The sequence below is a fragment of the Neoarius graeffei genome, chromosome 9, assembly GCF_027579695.1.
Source record: "Neoarius graeffei isolate fNeoGra1 chromosome 9, fNeoGra1.pri, whole genome shotgun sequence".
Classification (NCBI taxonomy): Eukaryota; Metazoa; Chordata; class Actinopteri; order Siluriformes; family Ariidae; genus Neoarius; species Neoarius graeffei.
Genome location: NC_083577.1, coordinates 62,295,511 through 62,320,463, shown reverse-complemented (window position 1 = coordinate 62,320,463; position 24,953 = coordinate 62,295,511). Strand labels below are relative to the sequence as shown.

At 41.1% G+C, this 24,953-nt stretch overlaps 1 protein-coding gene across 4 annotated transcripts in view; it reads right to left on the bottom strand.

Moving 5' to 3' along the window:
• Window positions 1–8,728: 8,728 nt before the first annotated feature.
• hnrnpa3 (heterogeneous nuclear ribonucleoprotein A3) overlaps window positions 8,729–24,953 on the bottom strand; it is a 32,620-nt gene continuing 16,395 nt past the window's right edge. Inside the window, exons 2-13 of one of the 4 annotated variants that reach the window (XR_009655386.1) lie at window positions 22,858–22,980; window positions 22,562–22,708; window positions 20,646–20,856; window positions 20,470–20,559; window positions 20,254–20,331; window positions 20,102–20,164; window positions 19,698–19,835; window positions 15,975–16,106; window positions 15,810–15,890; window positions 15,555–15,722; window positions 10,976–12,560; window positions 8,729–10,895 (exon numbers count right to left, since the gene is read on the bottom strand). Coding sequence is in view for 1 of the 4 variants with exons in the window: in XM_060930044.1 (XP_060786027.1) it covers window positions 15,826–15,890; window positions 15,975–16,106; window positions 19,698–19,835; window positions 20,102–20,164; window positions 20,254–20,331; window positions 20,470–20,559; window positions 20,646–20,856; window positions 22,562–22,708; window positions 22,858–22,980 (1,047 nt within the window). In the remaining 3 variants the exon portion in view is untranslated. Of the gene's footprint in view, window positions 12,561–13,438; window positions 15,723–15,809; window positions 15,891–15,974; window positions 16,107–19,697; window positions 19,836–20,101; window positions 20,165–20,253; window positions 20,332–20,469; window positions 20,560–20,645; window positions 20,857–22,561; window positions 22,709–22,857; window positions 22,981–24,953 lie in introns of those variants that run through there. The other 3 variants (XR_009655384.1, XR_009655385.1, XM_060930044.1) reach the window with 3 other exon arrangements.

The window sequence follows — 24,953 nt, the reverse complement described above, 5'->3', positions numbered from 1 at the left end:
TGACAGGTGTGATTTGACATGGACACAGTCTGGACAAACTGACTTAAAGCACCTCTCCGAACGCATCAAGAAGCATGAAAGGTCAAGAGTTCACATGGAAAACTGCATAAAGCTAGCTGTGCTCGGAAGGATTAGCATAGCGGTGCAGCTAGACCAGGGGTTTTCAAAGTGTGGGAGAGTCAGCCCCCCCTCAGAGAACAAATAAACAACAGCGCCCCCTCACAATTTTTGTTGTTGCTATACTTAATGTTCCATTCGTATTTAAAAAAAATGGTTGTTGTACACATTTTTATTTTTTTCTTTTACACATTTTAAACATCTGTGCTTTTTAAAACATCTTTTTTTTTTACACATTTTAAACATCTGTGCTTTTCTTTTTAAAACATCTTGTTTTACACATTTTAAACATCTCATAGCATCGTTAGCTAGCACCTCTTGGCAGACAGCACACTGTGGCAGTGGAGCATCTTCAGATCCAGTCCATGAAAATCCAAACTTTAAATAATCGTGGTCATACTTCCTTCTTTTTTCAGTCCCCCCAGGATTCCGCGGGCCTTTTTTGTGATTGTTGCAGGCTAAAATGTCTGATGTTGCGGGGGGTTTTCCAAAAAATTGCGATGAAGGTTGCGGTGTTTTTTAGGTTTTTGTTGCGATTACATTGCGGGCGGAAGTGAAAGTTGCGAGAAATTGTTGCGATTTTCTCTTTTTGTGATTAAAATTGAGTGATATGTTAAATATTAAGTTATTACTGAAAAACTATTGATTAAAAAAACAAAGACACTGAGAAATGGTCCTATAAACAACTTTACCAATATAAAAGATTACCAGGACTACAAAAATGCAGAAAAATAGGCTTTACTTATCCAAATGCACCTGTTGGTTCAAAAGTTAAAGTGCAGAGAACCTCACAGCACAACATGAAGTTACCTTAAAATATAATATAAATGCCTCAGCTTTCATGTAAGAAAAAACACTATTAATACTAGTACTGTGTGCAGGCAGTCTCTCCTGAAGACTAAATTAAACAATAATTATAAACTAATAAAATAAATGGCTCAGGCTTCATAGAAGAAAAAAAAACAATTTGAACAGAATCTCACAGTATGATGCTGAAGCTGCCTAAACAATGGAAAATAAAATACCATTTTGGCAAAAAATGTTGGCAGCCATTAATTTATTGTATTAAGTAAAAAAAATAATGTAAAGTGCACACAGTCCTTCACTGTAAACATAACACACTTGCAGTAACAGAATTTAAGCCTCTATAAACACTGACTCGCACATGCAGTGTTGCCAGATACTGCTGACGTTTTCCAGTCCAAAATATGTTCAAAATCCGCCAAAATGCACTTAAAACCGCCCAATCTGGCAACACGGCGCACATGTTTGTCGACGTCACCTCAAGACGACGCCAACGATTGGTCAAATTTGCGGGAAGGTTGCGGTGATTGGATATAATTGCAACACCACCCTGAATTCGCGAGGATTGGTTGAATCGCAACATCGCGAAATCCTGGAGGGTCTGGTTTTTTGCTTGGCCCAGACTCTGTCTCCTCACTCACTGTAGCTTTAGGTACTAAAAATCGATCCATTTTGTCTCTGGCAAAGGCTAGCTTAAGTTCGTTAAATGTCCGCAATAGTAACTTATTCTGGCTTATGTTTCCTCACGTTGCGCCCCCCCTGAAGAACTCTGGCGCCCCCCAGGGGAGGCGCGCCCCACACTTTGAAAAGCCCTGAGCTAGACGATGGGCACCGCATTGCTGTAAGGCACAATGAAGAGGTATTTGAGTATTGTATTGTATTTGATACCGTTCCTTTCCAAAGCATAAATGGAGCCTAATATAGCTGTAAATTGTTAATTTATTTTATCTGTGAAACTGCTGATTTTGAGAAGGAAATTAAATTGTGGAATTGTCATTTTCTGACTGTTCATTTGAATGCTTATACTGAACTAGGCAGGGAAATCTATTGGCACACCAGCCCCACCAAGAATTTTTTTTCACCAGTCGCCAGTGCATACCATGGCACTCATTTGCTTTACAAAGAATGTGTTTTGCTTTGGTCAAATTCCATTGAGAATTCCTCCTTTATTCAAACAAATACCTGAAATATAAAATAACTGATGGTGCATATGAAAAAGGCTTTGGATGAAATGACCTGTATTCGCCCTCGATGGTCAGTAGAAGTGTCTTATCTTCAGAAAAGCTTGACTTTTTAAAAATTATATGCGTGTGTGTCAAAACCACACATATCTATCTTCGCTTGATCGTTCAAATCGTGGTAATACTGAGAAAATTCAGCATTGTTTACAAACATGCTTTCAGTGGCTGTCATCCTAGTTGCTTTGTATATCCACCATCATGGCGGACGCTCATGACGTGGCACATTTTGATCACATGGTTGCAAGTCATCTGTAGTGTCCGAAATGTTTTTTTTTTTCCTCTCATTTTACCAATGAGCCCTCTATATAGAATTCCCTAAATAATAAGTAGGGAGTAATGAATGATTTCGGACACAGCACACAACTTTCCCGAACTCTGACCTTTCCCACAATTCATTGCGGAGTCATAGCAGAAACCGCGATCTTTCTTCTGCCCCACTGTATTGACCTTTGTAGCTAACGCTAACTGCTAGGTAGGTAAGCTCGACGATGACTAAAAGATGGTTACACAGGTCTGATTTTCTGATGTGCTCTGGGGATAATACGATCAAAGTACCCCATCCGTCTACCCTCACGGAACGGATAGACGATATGAAGTTGTGGCCCGACATCAGCAATGTTGACATGGTCAATTATTTTATTCTTAGCGAGAGCGTTGATGGCAAGGCACTAAGGAACTACAAAAGCACAGAGGCATACAATTATCTACACAGTAATAAAATTGGCAAAATTGTGTGTAAGAGAGAGGGCGAGTTTGTTTGCTTAAAGGCTGAGGTTGAGCCTAGCCAGAACAAAAAAAAAAAAAAAAAGGGAAATCCAGGGCGGCACGGTGGTGTAGTGGTTAGCACTGTCGCCTCACAGCAAGAAGGTCTGGGTTCGAGCCCCGTGGCCGGCAAGGGCCTTTCTGTGTGGAGTTTGCATGTTCTCCCCGTGTCCGCGTGGGTTTCCTCCGGGTGCTCCGGTTTCCCCCACAGTCCAAAGACATGCAGGTTAGGTTAACTGGTGACTCTAAATTGACCGTAGGTGTGAATGTGAGTGTGAATGGTTGTCTGTGTCTATGTGTCAGCCCTGTGATGACCTGGCGACTTGTCCAGGGTGTACCCCGCCTTTCACCCGTAGTCAGCTGGGATAGGCTCCAGCTTGCCTGCGACCCTGTAGAACAGGATAAAGTGGCTAGAGATAATGAGATGAGATGAAAAGGGAAATCCTGCAGTCATGCAGTAGCTATCATCTGGAAGGTAGGCCATGTCAGAGTAGAGTGAGTGTATTATTGTATCGGCTTATTCAATGTAGTGTTTATATATTGTAAGTCGCTTTCGACAAAAACATTTCCAAATACCATAACTATAACCAGATTAGCCATAAGCACCGAGCGCTAGTCTAATAGAACTCTAGCAGCCGACTGTGGCATAGGGCAAGGCCGTGTTGTGCACCGTCCTTCCCGAGTCCCATCCCCGATGCTCCACAGGTGCCTGGTAAGTATCCCCATGTTGTATTTGGATTATTATTCCATTCTTTTTTAAGGCCTAGGGGCTAAGGCTAGGGGCTGGGTTAGGGGTGAGCCCAGGTTGGGGTTAGGTTTAAGGTTAGGATTTAGGATTAGGGGTTGGGGTTAGGTTTAGGAGTAAGATTAGGATTTGGGGTTAAGGTTAGGATTTGGGGTTGGGATTAGGGTTAAGGTTAGGATTTGGGGTTAGGATTAGAGTTAGGGTTAGGATTTGGGGTTAAAGTTAGGATTTAGGGTTATGGTTAGGATTTAGGGTTAGGATTTGGGGTTAAGGTTAGGATTTAGGGTTAGGATTAGGATTTGGGGTTAGGTTTTAAGGGTTAGGATTATGGTTAAGATTTGGGGTTAGGATTGGGGTTATGGTTAGGATTTGGGGTTAAGGTTGGGGTTAGGATTAAGTTGAGGTTAGGGATAGAACCCTTCTCAATTATTTAGTCCCCTAGGATATCTGGAGCCCAAACATGAGATCCATTTCATCTCCCACGCTTTCCGTTGTGTGGAGGTCCAAGCGGGGTTGCACTGGAGGCCTGTGACCCTTAACGCTTCCAGGCCATGTTGGATAAAGTGCTGTACCACGTGTGTATCGGTTTCTCTTTTTCTTTTAATATTGTACCTATGTTGGCTCATGCGTGTGGCTATGGAGTTTTTCGTCTCCCCCACATACTGGGCCTGACATTTAATACAATATATGAGATAAACACAATTTTTGGATTTGGGATTTAAAGTGGTACGAATTGCAAAAATTTCTTTAGTGGTTTTATTGGAAACCAAACCCTTGTGCTTAAATTCAGGACAATGCTGAATTTTCCTCAAAACCGATGTGGGCTTTAATCTGCTATGGACCAACCAATCCTTCAAGTTTTGGTTTCTCTGGAAAGCAGACATTATTTTGTAATTTTTGAGTGCCGTAGAGCTTTTGATGATTGTCAAAATTGACCTTGACTTTTGTGTTTAGCTTCCTACTGATCCCTGAGAATGTGGTGACGAAGGGGATTATTTCCTTATCGTCCCCGGCCTTGACCTGCCGAAAAGTTTTGAGGACATTCCGGAGGAAGGACCGGGAGTAACCCCTAAATCTTAGTGCTCTGAATAAGGTAGCAGTGGCTTTCCAAAAGTCTTCTTGCCTGGAACAGATTCTCTGGAATCTCAGTAATTGGGACTTTACTATACCCCTGAAGGTATGTTTTGGGTGAAAACTTTTTTTGTGTAGCAATGCATGGGTGTCTGTTTCTTTAAAATAAACCTTCGTATCTAAAACCCCCGTGCTGTAGAAATCAGGGCCCTTAGACGTTACCGTATCAAGGAAATTCACAGAATCTTTATCGAGTTGGTATTCGATTTTAATCGAGGGGTGATGGTTATTGAGACCTTGAGCAAAAACCTCAAAGTTCTCCTTCGTGTCTTCCCAGACACCCCATATGTCGTCCAAAAACCTAAAGTAGTATTTCGGTTTCATAGGGTTAACAGCCAAGGCCGTTTCCTCCCACGCCGCCATGTAAATATTGGTGTAGGACAGTGCGAATCGCTTACCCATTGCTGTTCCCTTGATCTGCAAATAGCATTCAGAATCAAATTCAAAGTCGTTGCGTGTCAGGTTGATTTCCAAAAGTTGCAGAATTATGTCATCGGGTCTTTTGCTGTCGGGGTATCGGTTAAACCATTCCTGTACAGCTCTAAGGCCTGATTCGGTTTCAATGTTGGTATATAAACTCTCAATATCAATCAAACAAAAAGGCTTCTGTGGGAATTAGGGCTTTTTTGATTTTATCAATGAAATCATAGGTATCTTTAATGTAGCTGGGGTGCTTGATCGATACAGGGTGAAGAAAATGTTCGACATATTCGGCCACCCGATACGTCTCGCTCCCGCAGTCCGAAACTATGGGACGTCCGGGGGGAATTTCGAAAGGGACGCTCCACATTTTTGGGTCTTTATGGATTTTGGGCAATAGATAAAACCTCCTCTGTCTGGGGTTGTCTTGTCCTAAAAGATATTGGCCCTGTTTCCTATTTATATATTTACTTTCACAGAGCCGGTCGACTATGTCCCGGATCATGGGTATGGTCTCCAAATAAATAGGTTTAGCGAGTTTAACGTAATGTTCCGAATTAATCAGTTGTCTCTTAGCCTCCCAAACATATTGGCTTTTATCCAATATGACAACAGTACTTCCCTTATCTGCAGGCTTAATGACAATATCACGATTCTGACTCAGTTGCCTGAGTGTTTTAACCTCCCCACGGGATAAATTACATAAATCCCTAAAGTTCCAATCGAGGGTTTTTAAGGCATAATTATTTGCTACCGTAAATTTTTTAATGACTAAGGGGAGTTGAGAAAATTTAGGTGTCCAATCTGATTTGGGGGTAAAAGGGATGGGCCGATTGTTGTTCTTTTTAATCCCGTAATACGAATTTAATTTAATTTGGCAGTGGAATGTCTGTAGATCGTTACTCAATTGGGATTTCTGATCTTTATGTAGGTCTACTGTCGGAATGAAAGTCAGACCTTTCTGAAGCAAATTAAATTGTTCCCGGTTCAGGGTAAAAGAGCATGATAAATTTAAGACCGATTTGTCAGCCCCCTCCGGTGCCGCTGGGATTATGGGGTTTACAAGTTTAAGAAGGACGTCCAGTGATTTAGCATGACTTGAGCGGTCTTTGGGGTCCAATGGACGCCGTCGTCCAGAGTCTCAAATAGAGAATCCGGGAGCAACGGAATGTAATTGGACGCCTTTTTAATGGACTCGTTGAGTTTGTCCATTCTGCGTTGTTGGACCGGATCCAGAGTTTTGGAGTAATTAACCAGAGGAATCCAAATTTTTGTGGCAACGAAAGTCTCTCTGGCCTGGTTGATGGCCCTTTGCAACTGTTTAATGGCCGTTTTGTCTATGAGTTGGCCCCTGTGGTTAATGCCGAATGCCAAGATGACTTTTTCGACTCTGCAATTGAGAACCGCATGGAGTATGATGTTTGCTGCATGTGCAAAGGTCGCCCCTGGGAAACTGTCAATTTGCAGGTCTGGAATATGATATTCTATTATCCTGCCGAGATTGTAATCCCCTATGATTAACCATTTTTTGCCGATTGTGAGATTCCAATCCTGTAATTTCCTGTTTGTTTTCAGATGTCTAGTGGGTCTGAACCTTTGCGTGACAGGGGCCAGCCTCTCTATGACCGGCGAGAGAGGCATCCTTGTGGACACCTCCTCATCCAGTTCCTCATCTATGAGCGAGATAAGAAGTTCCTCCTGTTCCACTTGTTGGAACGAATCTGACGGAGGAGGTTCGTGACCCATCGCCACTATATTGTTTGTGTGAACCTCGGGAGGCTCACGCAGAGGTTGTGGGTGCGAGGCGCTTCAAACCGTGGGCGGAGGATCCGAAACGATCTCACACCATTGCGTGCAAGTGTCCTCTATAACATTGGGGTTTCTTTGTTTAGGCCAAGGCCTGCGAGGAGATTTAGGTGCAGGAGTGCTGTCCCAGGTATTGTCTGGGAGTGGGGAGGTGGCAGCATCCCTCCTGGGAAGGGGCGGAAAGTCCTCCTCCGAGAACTGGCTCAATGTCACTCCCGTGACAGATGTTGTTTTGCACGAGCCCCGTTCAGCCCCTCTAGGTCGACTGGACGTCTCGTCCCCATTTGCACGATCGTCCAGTGAGGAGGCCAGTTCATTCCAGATATTGGATGGTATTTGTAGGCCATTTGTTTACACTGCACTGGTCGCTCTTGGATTCTCTTGGGTACATGCACTTATTGTTTGTCGCTTTGAATAAAAACGTCAGCTAAATGACTAATGTAGTGTAATGTTTGAAAAATATAAAATATCTAAACAGTTCCATAGAATTTGTTGTTGATTAATCAATTTCTAGGGGCATACATTAAACACAGTGGGGTATTATTCAAGGAAAAATGGTTTTAAATCCCCCCCCCCCCCTTTTTTTTGGGTGTTCAACTAGAGGAAATTCAAGGGCCACTTTATTTTGGCCTGGGCCACTAAGAATTCAGGGATACTGGCCCAAGTGGTGACCAAGCACTGAAGTTAATTTTCGCCCTGGTGCTATGAACATTACTGCTGTTAACACAAAGAATACAAGGTTTATGTTTGACTGATTCGCTTTCACTCATATACTGTTGCGTATGATGAGTTACGCAACTATAACATTATGACTAATTTTGTAACATCTTGTCTGCTTTAAATAGGCCTGGGTATGACTTTAAACTGCAACCGGTGGTGAGTCTTGGGTCCAGGAGGACTTGAGTATTGGGGAAAGTGGAGTTACCCCTTATAATCACCATTGCTCCCAGGTCTGCTCGGACCCAGAGGGGTAGCACCTGCCTGGGTTCCAGCTATGGGTTAAATAGTACAATCACCAATAAGGTGCTGGCAGCAGGGCGCTTTTCAGTGCAACGTGGCAGATGGACAGCTGACGACAATCTTGTCTGGTTTAATCTGGTTAAAGTACAGCCCCAACAATTCAAAGAATTGAAGGAATACTTTAATAAAAAGAATCAAATTGACAATTTTACAAGTCAGTTCTGATTGCTTCTTTAGTTCTTCACTGGAACTGAGGGTTGTGTAGCTTAGAAATAATGGAAGTCTCACTCCAAATTCCTTTACACACTCTGTATGTCTTCAGTTCTTAAGTAGTGTCTCACAGGTAGCTTTTACAGCTAATTTTAGGACACAGTGGAACCTATAAAAATGATATGTAATGACCATTTTATGTAAGGGTGTTTTGTAGTTTATGGGTGAAATGGACATTACTTGTGAACAACATTGGCTTTATAACAAAAAAAAGCAAACTTCAGACCCTAAAGATATTCTTGATAGATCACACTGGATTGCAAATTTTTAAATTTTGGTGAAAATAAATATTGAAAACTTCCACTGAACACATTTTACATTAAATGATAATGAGGACTCTCAAAGATTTTTAAAACACCTTTATTTAAAAAAAAGCTCGCATTCATACAAATCTAAATACTGAAGAGAAAAAAAAACAAACAACAAAAAAAACTTATGCTCAAGTACATTTTTGCAGAATTAATTGAGCAAAACGTAAATTAAAATGTGAATATTATCCCTGTATAAAATATATCCTCCCATAACCAAATAAAGAAATACATTAATTACAGCAGTACTCTGATTTGTACTAATCTTTAGATGCTTAATAATAATAAACCAAATATATTTAATAAAATCCCACTGGCAATTTCTAACTCAATAAGAACGTCCTGGATAAAGATTACCATCACTTTGTATCATACACTATATGGCCAAAGGTTTGTGGGCACCAGAATTACAATTTCCCTTCACTGGAGCCAAGAGGCTCGAACCCGTTTCAGCATGACTAGGTTTCTGTGCACAAAGCGAGCTCCATGCAGACATAGTTTGCCAAGGCTGGTGTCAGAACTCAAGTGGCCCGCACAGAGCCCTGAGCTCAAGCCCAACCTGAACACCTTTAGGATGAACTGGAACACTGACCGAGCCCCAGGCCTCCTCACCCACCATCAGTCTCTGACCTCACTCATGCTCTTAATACTGAATGAGCACAAATCCCCACAGCCATGCTCCAAAAACCTAGTGGAAAGCTTCCACAGAGGAGTAGTATTATTACAGCAAGGGGGAACTGAATCTGTTATGGGATGTTCAGCAAGCACATATGGGTGTGATGGTCAGGTGCCCACAAACTTCTGGCCATATAGTGTAGTTTTCTAAGTGGAAGAAGTGGTCAAACTTCTACATCCAAGTACAGGTAGTCGTCGACTTACGACCTATGCAACTTATGACTGATCGACTTTACGACCGTCTGGTTATGACTGGCAAGTGTTTCCCAGCTGAGCTAGCTGAGTGTATGACAGTTTCCACCCCAGCTCCAGGCAGCGCCTCTCGCCGCGTACAACAGTTTCCGCCCCAACTCCAGGCACACGCGCAGTCTCTCTCGCACTCCCTCGCGCACTCCGTCATACAGTTTCCGCCCCAGCTCCTGGTTTATGAAACGAGCAAATCCTCCCGCCAGCCCGAGCGCTGCAACAGCTGATGATGACGTAGACGACCCACAGCCAAGCACCAGTGATCCCAGCGGTCACTAAGTTTTGTATTTTGCTATGTTTTACATTTGTATTTTGGTATGTTTCAAACTAAAATGTTTTCTATTTTTCACACCTGTATTTCGTATTTTTTGTTTTGCACATATTAAACGAATTGTACTGTACGCAGTGTAGTATGCAGTGTTTGACTTCAACCAAATAATGAGCCAAGGTAATGAAATAAGAAAATGTTGATAAAATAAGACTTTAAGATGATTACAATATCATTACACATCACAATATACTTACGTTCATTTAACATAGGCCGACTTATGACCAGATTGGTTTACAACCGGTCAGTCATAACCAAACACAGTCGTAAGTCGACGACTACCTGTATTTCTATTCTCAGCCATAGTGAGATACCTGATATGGAGTTTATATGAAGTAAACTCAAGTAAAGAAATGTCAAATAAAGTGCTTCCGACTTGAAGGGAATGTGGCTATTTGGTTGCCACCAATTTCTTATTTTAATGTGCCATCCTATTAGTAATGCCAAATTAAAATGCATTGTACAATTTTATACTTTTATTCTACTCATTTTCGACAGTCATTATTTCTCAGGCTAGGGCACTACTGCATTATTAAGTAGTTGGTAAATTTGCTCAAGTACACTAAAGCAGGAAAACATTTAATAACGCTGTAGTAAGTAATTCTAAAACTTTCAACTTCTTTTACTTTTGTTGGTGAAATAAGTGTTAAATTCCCTGGTATGTATGCATGCAAAATACTTTAACATAAATGCTTTCAGGCAATATTGCAAAAATATCATAATGATAGACATTACTCTCAAGACCAATACTTCTAATATTTGAAATCTGAAACTTAAATGCAACCTATGAAAAGCATTTAATCTTCAATTGCAATGATAGTTTGTGTAACTTTTAATTAAAGTCCACCTTCAAAATTTGTTCTGTAATAAAAGTGAAGAAACACGTCTCTTTCTTTAAGTTTTATCAGATTTAGTTATGAAGCTAAAGTACCAAAAGTCTAGAAACTGAGGTCGTGTTTGTGGCTATGGGAGGATACTGTAAAACTGTCCACACATATTTTGAGGAATTAATCTTACCCATCCAGACCTTTCGCTGAAAACGTGTCATACAAGATTTGCTGAGCAGCCGCTTCAGTTTCAATCTGTAAATTAAGCAGAATGGTTACTCTTACCTGGTCCTAAGACATGTCATTTCCTTCTTCTTCTTCCTTCTCTTATTCACCTGTGTCTCAAGCCCTTATACTCACTCCCCTTCCTTTGCTGGCTAGCATTGGCTGTCACGCCTCTTGGGTCCAGGTACTCGCTAGCCTTTCTTCACTAGCATCAGCTGTTCTTGGAGGTTAGGCTAGTTTTGGAAAAAAAACAGATGCTAGCTTTCTGGTGTGACACCTGATGGCTTTGCTCCACAGACTTGGCTCTTGATGCTCCCTGGTTATTTTTTTCTCTCCTCTTTTCTGACAACTCGCTGTCTGGTCCAGTTGAAGCTCTGTCTTACATCCACACTGGGCAACTGAAACCTGTTTGGTGGCCTTTGGCTAGATCTCAATACACCTTTGCTCATACTGTATAAATGCAACATGTACAGTACCAGACAAAAGTTTGGACACACCTACTCCAAAGGTTTTTCTGAATGTTGACTATTTTCTACATTGTAAAACAATGCTGAAGACAACAAAACTATGAAATGAAACATAGAACATATGTGGTGAACATTTCATACCTGCCAACCTTGAAAAAATTTTATGAGTACAATTTTACAATTTCATGAGTCCTCCCCCCCCCACGTCAACCTCACCCCAACCCGGCGCGCATGCTACCACTATACTACCACAATACTACCACTGCTTATTACACTGTCTATAGTCCATTCTTAACTTCATTATTTATAATGTGTTACTGCATATTATTAGTATGATTTTTCTGAATTTATAGACAGACTCACAGACCCAGGCTTTTATAAGGCCCTTATGGGAAAAAAATACAGTGTATAAATGGGAAACTGACATTTTTTTTTTCCTGCACTGTGCAGACCTCCCCCCCCCACATCCAAAATATTGCATTATACAGTACACTGCAGTATTTTGTAGTATGCCTTTTTCATGTGCAAACTATTGCATTTGCATTCGAAATATTGCATTTACTGCAGTAATACTGTAGAAAAAAGCATTTGATACTGCAGTACCATGCAGGTTTTCATAAGAGGGATGACCAATTTTCGACTTCACATCATCTGCAAACATTCCTAGGCTACCATTGACAGAAGTTACCGACTGCCCTTAAGATATACAACACGCTACGTTTTGTTGAGCACATCAATAAAGTGGTACTTATCATAGTGATTCAATGAGAGCATGAGAGGAATTGTAATCAGGTTTCGTTGGTTACCGCATCGAATATGCAACCTCGAGTGACGGCTTCGAAGTTAAATGAAGAACTAGCCTGTACTGTTGGTGTTGTAAATGCACAAAATAACGGCTAGGAAGCTCTTGAGTACACGTGAAACACAACCGTTTCTGTTACAAATATAGGAAGGCTGTGCATAACAGTAAAAGTGTTACGCACTGCCTTCCAGTTAGCTAAAACTTCTTATTGCAGTACTTTAACGGGCGTGTGTGGGACGGTGTTAGCATACCTGTTGCTCCTTGGTGACTGATGTCTATATCAATCTTGCACACCGTGCAGAATGCGTGGCTGGGTAACTGCGACCGTGTGAGACAAGGCCACCTCTCCCGATAGCTTTCCAGAAATCTTTGGGGTTTCTGAACACGTTTGGCGCTCGGTTCGGGCTCCATATGTTCAGTTTTTGTCTGAAACATGCATGTGGGAAAGCCTGAAGTATTGCAGCATACTGAGTTGGTGAACGAGTATAACATTCACAAGGGGTTAACAATGTCGGTTTGTTGGGCTGACCTAATGTTTTTATTTTACCTTTCCAGTGATCTTTGCAGAATGGATTGTTGACCATCATTGATGAAATCTCTCTTCTCTAACCAACGTTTCAATCCCCGACTCGCTCTAGCCACCTGACCTCTGGCTGCACCGCTGCACTCAAGTCAGAGACGCGAAGGAGGAAGGGGAGGGGGTGAAGAGGGCAGAGCCACATGCTCTGGAAGAGGGGTGGGGGTATTGGGCAAAGCGTTCCATTCTGGCTCTGAGTTTTCTCACAGATCAGCGGTATCAACTTCAGCGAGAACTTAACTGAAATGCGAGTTCGGACGATATGCGTACTTTTTAATGTGAAAACGTACAGTCGTACAATGAGGTAAAAATTCGTAGCGGCTACGCAAGATGCGTACAGGTTGGCAGGTATGCATTTTATGGCCCTTTTCCACTACCCTTTTTCAGCTCACTTCAGCTCGCTTCAGCTCACTTCAGCCCGACACGGCTCGCGTTTCGACTACCAAAAACCAGCACGACTCAGCTCGCTTCAGCCCTGCTTAGCCCCTAAAACTCGCACCGTTTTGGAGTGGGGCTGAAGCGAGCCAAACCGAGCCGAGTGAGGCTGGGGGCGTGAGCAGACACTCCCCTGTGCACTGATTGGTGAGGAGGAGTGTCCTCACATGCCCACACACGCCCCGCGAGCGCGCTGGGATCTGTAAACACCGCAAACCCGGAAGAAGAAGAATTACGAATTACGAGAATTTCTGAAGCCTTATGCGCCTCGCCTCATCTATACGCTCTTGCCAGTATCTGTTGGCGTTGTCAAGCCACAGCACCAAGACCAGCAACACTAACGACTCCATGTCCTCCATGTTTATTGTTTACTATTCGGGTCGTGAGACTACCGCTTAAAAGATCACTGAATCAGTGACATACAGAGCATCGTGGACGAGTTCGCGGAGCGCAAGGCTCGTCGTATGCCCTTCAAATAATGCGCACAGTAGGCTATTGATGTTTTATTATGAGCCATGTACAGTATGTCGCCTAATGTTTTTTTGTTTCTGAGTTACATGTTTGTTTGAAGGACTTAATGTGCACCCCGTAGTGTTGAAATTGGTAAACACAGTGCATTCAGTGAGGTTTGCACCGCCCTCCTTTTATTTCTGACTCTTCCTGTCACCGTTGCAACCTCTGAGCGCTCATTCGTATGCCCTTCAAATAATGTGCGCAGTATAGGCTATTGATGTTTTATTATGAGCCATGTACAGTATCCTAATGTTTTTTGTTTCTGAGTTACATGTTCGTTTGAAGGACTTGATGTACTAAATAACATAGTTGCACCCGGTAGTGTTGAAATTGGTAAACACCGCAGTTGCGGACATTTTGTAGCCTAAAATGATGTTATGATAAGCTTTAATAAAGGGCCCAGTCAATTGCCCCGCCCCCGGCCCGGCTCTGACTTGTCCCGCCACTGTCACTGATGTCACTGTTTGCGCTGCTTAACGACATCACATGACGTCCACCCACTTTCGCTAACTCCACCCAATGTGTCCACCCACTTCCAGCCAGCACGGTTCAGCGCGGTTGTAGTCGAAATGCAACTCCAACAGCCCCGCTCAGCTCGACTCAGCTCGACTCGGCACGGCACGACTCAGCCGCGTTTGTAGAGGAAAAGCGGCATTAGATTCTTCCAAGTAGTCACTGTTTAACTCGATGCTTTGCACACTATTGGCATTCTCTTAACCAGCTTCATGAGGTAGTCACCTGGAATCAGGGATGCACCAAACATGTCACTCAAACATGTCTTACAAACTGCATAACGCGGATTTGTCTCAGAGACGGTGAAATACTCCCACATGGCCGACATTTTTTTGCTCACTTTGAAAACAAGCCACAGGTGTGCTTGTCACTTTTTGCCTTGTGCAGCCAGTTCTATCTATGTATGTTGCTACTGTTAAACTACTGTCCGAGTCTGACCGCAAATAACCAGAACATCGGCAAATTCAATCCTATTTGTCGATAGGCCGATGGTAGTCAACAAGGGGTATATCGGCCGATACCAATTTACTGGTGCATCCCTATCTGGAATGCTTTTCAATTAACAGGTGTGCCTTGTCAAAAGCTAATTAGTGCAATTTCTTGCCTTCCATATGATGTCAAGAACCGCTCAACTAAGAGAAATGACAGTCCATTGTTACTTTAAGACACAAAGTGTCTTAATTAATAAAAATAAAGAAAAAAAATGTAATAGAAGGTGTGTCCAAATGTTTGACTGGTACTATACATTAACACCAAAAAGTGTTGAAATGTCTGAGTTCACTGGCTACACTTCTGTGAGGACGCATTCAACAAACACTCAAAACTGCACTTTCTTCCAGACTCAATGATCCACTAAACTTTGATTAGGGAATTTTCTACATTTTATTTAAGCTGGTTTCTTTTTCACTTTTCAAAGTAGTTTAACAATCTATACTTCTGTTACAAATGGATCGGTTACATGCCCTCCAGTCTGACAAGTCTATACTGCTTATAACTTTTTTTTTTCATACAACGCAAGACAGCACAAACACACTAACAGAAAATTATACTTGACACTGATGAGCATCACTGCCATGAAACCAAAACATTACGGTAATCAAAAATGATACCATAATTGGCAGCTAGTCTGTGATTTATAACTTAGATTTATAGACATTGTTATCAATCTAATAGTCGAAAGAAAAAAAAAATCATTTAAGACCATGGAATTCAAAAGCTTACTTCAACATCTACGACATTTGATATATCGCTCTGAAAAGGGGGGGAAAAGCGCTGAGATTTCGGAAATGGACAAAAATAAAAAATAAAAAACCGAGAAGGGGTAAAAATCTAGCAAGAGATTAAAGGAATGTACATACACTGACATACTAGGTCATGAGTACCTGGCTACACCCTTGCTCATTGTAGCTAGTGGAAACAGTCCTTCTTTATGTCTCCATTTTTAGTGCTCTGACTAGCAGGTCCTGGCTTTCTCACAGTAACCTGCTTCTTTCCTGACCTCTCCTCTCCTCTCCACTCATCTCATCTCCTGCTAACTGTCCACCTGAAGCCTGTTGAACAGATACAGGATAAAAAAAATAATTATTCTAGGTCAACACATCTAAGCCTCATTAATTAGAGTGTTAAAGAGAACTTACCATAAATATATACACATTAATATCGTCTTGAACCATAGCTACCGCTGCCACCACCACCACCACCCCCTGAACCATAACCACCTGGGAAAATAAAAATAAAACCTAACATTCTTGTCCAGCTCCTATGACGTTACTGTATAGTGCAGTTTGAGATAAATCTTTTACCTCCATATGGTCCGCCTGAGTTCCTTCCTCCATAGTTATTCCCTTTCATGGGTCCATAGTTGGACTGCTGACCCCCATAATTTCCAAAGTCATTGTAGTTTCCACTTCCACCTCCTCCACCACCAAAGTTCCCTTTAAAGTAAGCATAAAAGATGCTTAGGTGATTTTCTAAAGGAGCCAATAGATCCATGTGAATTTATAAAGCAAAATACAAAGCAAAGCTGTATGCAAAACACAGGCAGCCCTCAACATCAACTTTTGCCATCTTTTGCCCTGCAGGGCAAATGGCTTCAAAAAATGTTTGCCCCCCTTGAATTTCCTTTTGCCTTAACATTTTGTGGTATTTCGGCAAGTTTTCAAATACACGGTTCAAGTAGGGATGCGTACCTAAACCCACGTTCAAGTTCAGGTCCGGATTCGAATCCAGAGGCTTAGGTTCAGGTCTGGACCTAATAAGTCCGGACCTGAACCCATGGCATATTTGAATAATGTTATAACAGCATAACGCGAGCAACTTGGCAAATGTCTTGCAATGTTAGAAGTACCTCCAGCAGTGTGGATAACGCTCTCACAAAGTTTACACTTTGCCTGGTTCTGTGGGAGTTTTGTTACATGGTCCCATATCCTGCTGCTAGTACGCCGCAGCATTGTGTAAACCAGGGAGGTCAAACAAACATGACCCCGTCTGCTGCAGAGAAAACACAAAAGACCTCTAAATGTCCAATATGGCGCCCACTGGCAGCCACGCGGTATTTAGCCAATCACATCGCTAGCTTCCCTTGACGTCATCCAAATCTCACGAGCAGTTGCGACAACTTGCGAGACTTCGGGAATTCAGCAATGGCCGCCATACACAGCGATGCATGAGAATGTTTTCATCTTTTTCCAGCACAAATTTCGCGATCTATGGAAGGTTCAAGATGGTCTAGAACGAAAAGGATATATGTGAGTGCTAGATTTTTTACAAGTCCAGTACCGAATCACTGGGGTTTCGGTTTTTTTGGAACTGAACCGAAACGTTTTTACAAGTCCAGAACCGGTCCGGCATACCGGTACGCATCCCTAGGTTCAAGGCAATACTGATATGTTTTCTAGGGGTATAACTGAGTTATTTAGACAAAAGTACATTTCAAAAAATATTTTTTAAAAAACATTTATTTCTGCAGCAGAAGAACAAGACAAGCCATTATATATATATAGAGAGAGAGAGTTTAGGACACAAAACACACCTTTTTTTGCCTATAACAATGACTAGCAATATTTTAAAGATGAATTATAAAAATAAAAACATAAAACAGAAGACAGTACTGCAGTATTGTCTTATCATTCAGTTTGCCATTGTATTTAGGAGGAAATTAAACAGCCTGTCCTCCTCATCTTCACATGCATGATGGGCCAATCTATGGGATAATTCACTATGTAAATGATATTTACTGTAATGGGTGAGGTTTACTACTTGAGACACAAAAGCATGTCTTTATTATATTACATTATATTATAGTGTGTGTATATTATACACACATACACACACAATACACATCAAAAAATTAGAATACCATGAAAAAGTTCCTTTTTTTCATAATTTAATTCAAAAAGGTAAACTTTCATATATTCTATATTCATTACATGTAAAGTGAAATATTTAAAGCCTTTTTTGTTTTAATTTTGATGATTATGGCTTATAGCTCATGAAAATCAGAAATCCAGTATCTCAAATTATTAGAATATTCCCTAAGATCCATCAAAAAAAGGATTTACAATACAGAAATGTCCAACTTCTGAAAAGTAGATTCATTTATACACTCAATATTTGGTTGGGGCTCCTTTACCATGAATTACTGTATCAATGTGGTGTGGCATGGAGGTGATCAGTCTGTGGCACTGCTGAGGTGTTACTGAAGCCCAGGTTGCTTTGATAGTGGCCTTCAGTGTATCTGTATTTTTGTGTCGGGTGTTTCTCATCTTCCTCTTGACAATATCCCGTAGATTCTCTATGGGGTTCAGGTCAGGCAAGTTGGCTGGCCAATCAAACACAGTAATATCCTAGTCAGCAAACCATTTGGTAGTAGTTTTGGCACTGTGGGTAGGTGCTAAGTCCTGCTGGAAAAGGAAATCAGCATCTCCAAAAAGCTCGTCAGCAGATGGAAGCATGAAGTGCTCTAAAATCTCCTGGTAGATGGCTGTGTTGACTTTGGACTTGATAAAATACAGTGGACCAACACCAGCAGATGACATGGCACCCCAAATCATCACAGACTGTGGAAACTTCACACTGGGCTTCAAACACCTTGGATTCTGTGCCTCTCCACTCTTCCTCCAGACTCTAGAACCGTGATTTCCAAATTAAATGCAAAATGTACTTTCATCTGAAAAGAGGACTTTGGACCATTGAGCAACAGTCCATTTCTTTCTCTACTTAGCCCAGATAAGACACTTCTGACATTGTCTCTGGCTCAGGAGTAGCTTGATATTAGGAATGCGAAAGTTGTATCCCCTTTCTTGAAGATGTCTGTTTGTGATGGGTCTTGATACACTGACCACTCAGTCCACTCCTTGTGAAGCTCTCCCAAGTTCTTGAATCAACTTTTCTTGACAATCCTCTCAAAACTGCAGCCATCCCTGTTGCTTGTGCACCTTTTCCAGCCACCCTTTTCAGCAATGACCTTTTGTGGCTTACCCTCCTTGTGGAGGGCATCAGTGATCATCTTCTGGACAACAGTCAAGTCAGCAGTCTTCCCCATGATTGTGGTTGTGTGTACTGAACTAGACCGAGAGATACACTGTGTTCATACTGTTTTACTCAAACTTGAAATGAAATATTCTAATATTTTGAGATGGGGTTTTTTATGTTTTTGTACTGTATGCCATACTGATTAAAATTAAAATAGAAAAATGCTTGAAACATTTTAGTTTATGTGTAATGAGTCTATATATAACACTTTCACTTTCTTAAATAACTGATGGAAAATATTGAACTTTTTCAAAATATTCTAATTTTTTGAGATGCACTAGTATATACATACATACAATGTCTTTTCCAAAACGCGATAAATGCCAAATTTTAAAAAATGAGTTCGTCGTGCTATTCTGCTGTGTACTGAGCCTATTCACTGCTCCATTAGTAGTTTTCTTTGGACAACAGCAACAGATGCCGGACAGCTTCGCTTGGTTTCAGTATGTGAACAAAGTTTGCTTGCCCCCCCCCAGGCATCAGGTAGCAACGACTGCTAAGGTAAATGTGATGTCAGTGCAAGGGGTCTATATGTGGACATCCTGAATTCAACCCAGGAAAATGTAGAGGGCCCCAGCAACCACTCGTAGTGATGAAAAGCACAAATGCACACGCGTGCCTGAAGCAAGCCAATCAGAATCGGCATTACAAATCAGGGGGGCACAAAGTGGCGATCACAGGGGAGGTGAGGATGCTGGTTAATACGTCTTGTTTTTTGTAATGTACTCACTTGAAAATCATTTTTGTGCTTAAAGAAGCTGACCATAGGTGTGCCCGAACGGGCCTAACTTGCTAAAATATTTCTACTCAAGTGTCTTGGTTGGGCAAATCGGGCATTGCCTGGCGTTGAGGCTTGACAGGCTCTGCATTAAGCCAATTCAGAATTTAAATAAATGTCCCTTGCTGAATAATAATTCTGTAGAATAGATTTCATCAGCTGGACCTCAGTACCAAATTGTCTAGTTGCAATAAACTGCCCTATACAGTCTTACCACCAAAGTTACGTCCATCACTGTAGTTGTCATATCCTCCTCCATAACCACCACCTCCTCCCCCTTGGTGACCATAACCAGGGCCACCGAATCCTCCACGGCCACCACCATAACCTGGGCCACCACCATAGTTCCCACCTGAATACACAAACAAACACTTTGCTGCTGGCAACCTCATAATAAATCTATCAGGTTATAATTGGAGCTACTGTACTCACTAGACTTGTTTATTGTCTATCAGTACTCAAACAGACTAAATATGAATTTATATATATATATATATATATATATATATATATATATATAGTTGAAAAAATATCACAGCATACACACACACACACACATATACAAGACAAAACTTTAATAATTTCCCCAGTTTAAATGATTTTGTTGATAGAGTTTACCATCTCCACCAAATCCATCATATCCATCTCCTCCATACCCTCCACGGCTTCCTCCATAACCCCCTGTGCATAACAACATAGACTTTTGTGGATTTTTGTCCAGATTAAACACAAAAGGATGACTATGACATTAAGGCCAATTTCTTTCCTACCTCTACCAAAGTTGCCACCTCCAAAATCACCTCCTCTGCCCATGAAATTACCTCCACCACCACCACCACCACCACGATCTAAAAGAGAGAGAAGGAAAAAAAACCCACAAATAATCCAGCTAATTTTCATAATAATAATAATAATAATAATAATAATAATAATAAAGTAGTAGTAGTCATCAAAAACAACACCTCTCCTATTTATATGGCACTTACACCTTTGGTTAGAAACTGCCTGCATTTCCTGTTTAGGTAGTGCTTTCCTGACTTCACAGTTATGAGAGTTTATGGTGTGATATTTCTGAGCTGGAGAGAAATACAAATTAAAATTTTAAACTGATGTACTGTATGTCAGCAACATAAGCAATTGCAAAAATTACATATTTTCTTACCAACAATTTTATCCACAGTGTCATGGTCATCAAACGTTACGAAGCAGAACCCTCTCTTTTTCCCTGTTGATCGCTCCTCCATAATGTCAATGCTCTCAATCTTCCCATACTCCTGAAAGTATTCACGTATGTGGTGTTCTTCAGTGTCTTCCTTAATCCCACCAACAAAGATCTTTTTCACGGTCAAGTGGGCCCCTGGTTTATTTGAGTCCTAGATAATGGAAGAAACATTATGATATTGTATTGCTAATAATGCAATTACTGCAGATTAAGCAATTTTATGGGCAATGGTTTCAGGACTCGACATTAACTTTTAAACCCACTTGCCCTGGGGGGGAAAGTGGGGATTAATTTCCACTTTCCCCCCCAATATTATCACTTGCCCCCTATTTTGCAAGTACAACTTTTTTTTTTTAGGAAAACCATAGAATTAGTTGTGAAATGCAACATAAAATTAAGATCACACATTGAGTTAAAGTTTGTTTATTGATTAAGTTTATTATTAAGTTTGGTTGCTGGTTACTTTTTACTTGTAACAGACAATAAATTTTATCCAAAATAATTTTTCCTGCCTTAGTTGATTTATTTCCATTTCACATGCATGCAGCTGTTGTAAAGTGTGTATGTGTGGAACTCTCTCAGACTGTAGGTTCATTACTCAATAACGTAGAAATCATAAAATAGAAATCTACATCAAAAAGTTTGTATGAAGAAAACAGGATGCCAAAACTTTTGAACAGGACTGTGTTTGAGATTTTTTTTTTGTCATCATCCACCTCTAGGTTTAAAAAGAAAAAAAAAACCTGCGCTGTGTCATGACAGACAGGATGTTTGAGTTTAAAATTATAGTTTAGTGTGTAGGTTGTGGGTGTTTTATACAGACCTGGCAACCTGTAACTGAATCAGTGCAGCCGGTCTGTCATGATGCATCGCGATTTTTTTTTTTTAAACCTAGAGGTGGATGATGATTTAAAAAAAAAAAAGATATATATTAGAGAGAGAGAGAGAGCGCACAGGACTGTGTTCCTCTGATAACAGAAACAAAGCTCCTGCTCTCTCTGCTCTTAATCTTTCAGGATTTATCGCGCATGTCGCTCTTTGTTGAGTTTTTTTTATGCCCAAGTTGTTTGAAACCAATCTGGGTTTTCTGTCTTGAATAAGTTTATTTATTTGTATAGAATAAGGAAGCGGCTTCACCTGTAAGAAAATCAAACACTTTCATGAAGGAGCTAACTCGAATGCAAGCAGAAAAAAAAAAAAAAAACGAGATTCTTAAGCAAACTCTTCCAGACTCGCTTCCGACTTTCTGTTTTTGTAAAATACAATCATGAAATTCTCTGGAGTTTTCAGGCTGAGCTCCTCTCGTCGTATTCTGTTTAACCGCTCATTTCTTCGTTGTTCTTGAAGCATTTGCTTCTATTTGTTAAGATTTTTCTTGACAGTGGGGAGACGGTAATGCCTTTTATCTATTTCTCTGTTTGAACGAGCAAAAACAGCGCAAAAATTAACCATATTGAAGACAGATTAAGTCTTGCTTGCATGAAAGACGGTGTCTGTCTGACCCCAGCTGTAATTATCACGTGATGTGTGACATCATGCACAAGGGGTCTGTAAACAGTACGCGTACCATACTACAACAGCGGGGGGATATAAAATAACTTGCAAAACAGTAAATGAAACCGAGACTAAGAAAACAGCCAAGACATAAAGGCGGATACGTAGTGAGGGACGCTTTTAGGAACTGAAATAAAAGATCAAAAAGCCTGATTTTTATGGTACTAGTTCGTAATATATGCTCATTCCAACTTGCCCGGTCAGGCACGTTGGGGACGTATCCCACTTGCCCAAATGCATGTTTCACTTGCACCAGGCAATCGGGCAGTCCTTAATGTCAAGCCCTGGGTTTATGATCATACCTCACGGGAAACTGCCCGTTTCGGCTCAACAACACGACCATCCACTTTATGGGGTCGAGCGGCCATGGCTGCATCCACCTCATCTACACAGGAGTATGTTACAAAGCCAAAGCCGCGTGACCGCTTGTTTCCTGGATCTCGCATCACCTGCACAAAAAACAAAAAAAAAACAAAAACCAGCCAATAAATAGCTACAGTCCTGATACAGCCATGCAAACATTCCATGTAACTATTACATTTTTGTAATGCTGTACAAAGTGGTGTTAAGTATTAAATAGCACAGTAACATCACTAACCACACAATCTGTGAGCTTTCCCCATTGCTCAAAGTGAGCACGTAAGCTCTCCTCTGTTGTCTCGAAGCTTAGACCACCAATAAACAGCTTCCTCAGCTGTTCTGGCTCTTTACTGTCTTTACCCTGTTAGGATTAATACAAAATTAAACAATCAGTTAACCCGATACAATTAAAGGTAATAATTGCAATTATTGCAACAATGATTTTTTAAAAACTTTGTTACAGTACTGGAAATCAAACTACAGTGATTTATTACTAAGTTCGTATAGTTATTAGCCGATTTCAGTCGTCCCTTGAACTGAATGGAAATTTGAGGAATAAAAAGCTCTAACTGTAATGAAATTACACACATTTACACAATGATCCTGTTTATATTATCGATCGCATACATACTTATAATGTATATTATTCTATCCACATTCATTGGATATGAGCAATCATGTGCTCCGATTGGCTACTCTACTACTAGGCTATCAGCTCATATACCATGAGTAGAGGAAAAACAAAATGGCAGAGCATGTTGCAGAACCAACCGAGGACAAAAAAACTCTACTCAAAAACAAAAACCCCAAAATCATCAAGTATTTAAAAGAAACAGAAATAGCTAGAAGAATGTAGCCCCCACCCATCTCCTGCTCCGTACTCCAAACCAGTCAGTGCCGGTAATGCACCTTTAAGCTGGTTTGCCAACTGCCAAACAAGAGTGCTCTGAGAGCACAATATCCCCCACTGGCAACTATGCCATAACTCTGGTAAAATGTGACTGAACTGAACAAAACTGCAACATGTGTATTACCGACATAACAAAGAACCCTGTCAAGTTTCGTGAAATTCCTCCAAAAATTGTGAGAGGAGTTGATTTCAGAAGAACTTACACCTTCATGAAATTGTCAAAGTACAAAGTTATTTAATCAAGGGTCAAAACTCTGATAAAATTTTCACAAATGAAATTAAATCGCAATATGTATATTACAGTCATATACTGTAGCAAGACATTTTACCAAGCTTCAAGAAATTTGTCCAAAAATTGTGAGAGGAGTTGATGTCAGAAGGCAAGCACACCATGAAATTGTGAAAGTACAAGCTTGTTAAATCAAGGGCCACACCTCTGGGAAAATGTAACCGAATTGAACCAAATAACAATATGCGTACTACCAACATACAAAAATGTCTTCTACTAGGTTTGGTGAAATTCCTCCAGAAACTGAGAGAGGAGTTGATTTCAGAAGGAAAACACACTCATGAAATTGTCAAAGTATAATTTTGTTAAATCACGGGCTGTAACTCTGGTAAAATGTGACCAAACTGAACAAAATACAGGTAGTCGTCGACTTACGACTGCGTTTGGTTACGACTGACCGGTCGTAAACCGATCTGGTCGTAAGTCGGCCTATGTTAAATGAACGTAAGTATATTGTGACGTGTAATGATATTGTAATCATCTTAAAGTCTTATTTTATCAACATTTTCTTATTTCATTACTTTGGCTCATTATTTGGTTTAAGTCAAACACTGCATACTACACTGCGTACAGTACAATTCGTTTAATATGTGCAAAACAAAAAATACGAAATACAGGAATGAAAAATAGAAAACATTTTAGTTTGAAACATACCAAAATACAAATGTAAAACATAGCAAAATACAAAATTTAGTGACCGCTGGCATCACTGGTGCTTGGCTGTGGGTCGTCTACGTCATCATCAGCTGTTGCAGTGCTCGGGCCGGAGGGAGCATTTGCTCATTTCATAAACCAGGAGCTGGGGCGGAAACTGTATGACGGAGTGCGCGAGGGAGCACGAGAGAGACTGCGCATGTACCAGGAGCTGGGGTGGAAACTGTATGACGGAGTGTGCGAGGGAGCGCAAGAGAACTGCGCATGTGCCTGGAGCTGGGGCGGAAACTGTATGACGGAGTGCGTGAGGGAGCGCGAGAGAGACTGCGCATGTGCCTGGAGCTGGGGCGGAAACTGTATGACGGAGTGCGCGAGGGAGCGCGAGAGAGACTGCGCATGTGCCTGGAGCTGGGGCGGAAACTGTACGACGGAGTGCACGAGGGAGCGCGAGAGAGACTGCGTATGTGCCTGGAGCTGGGGC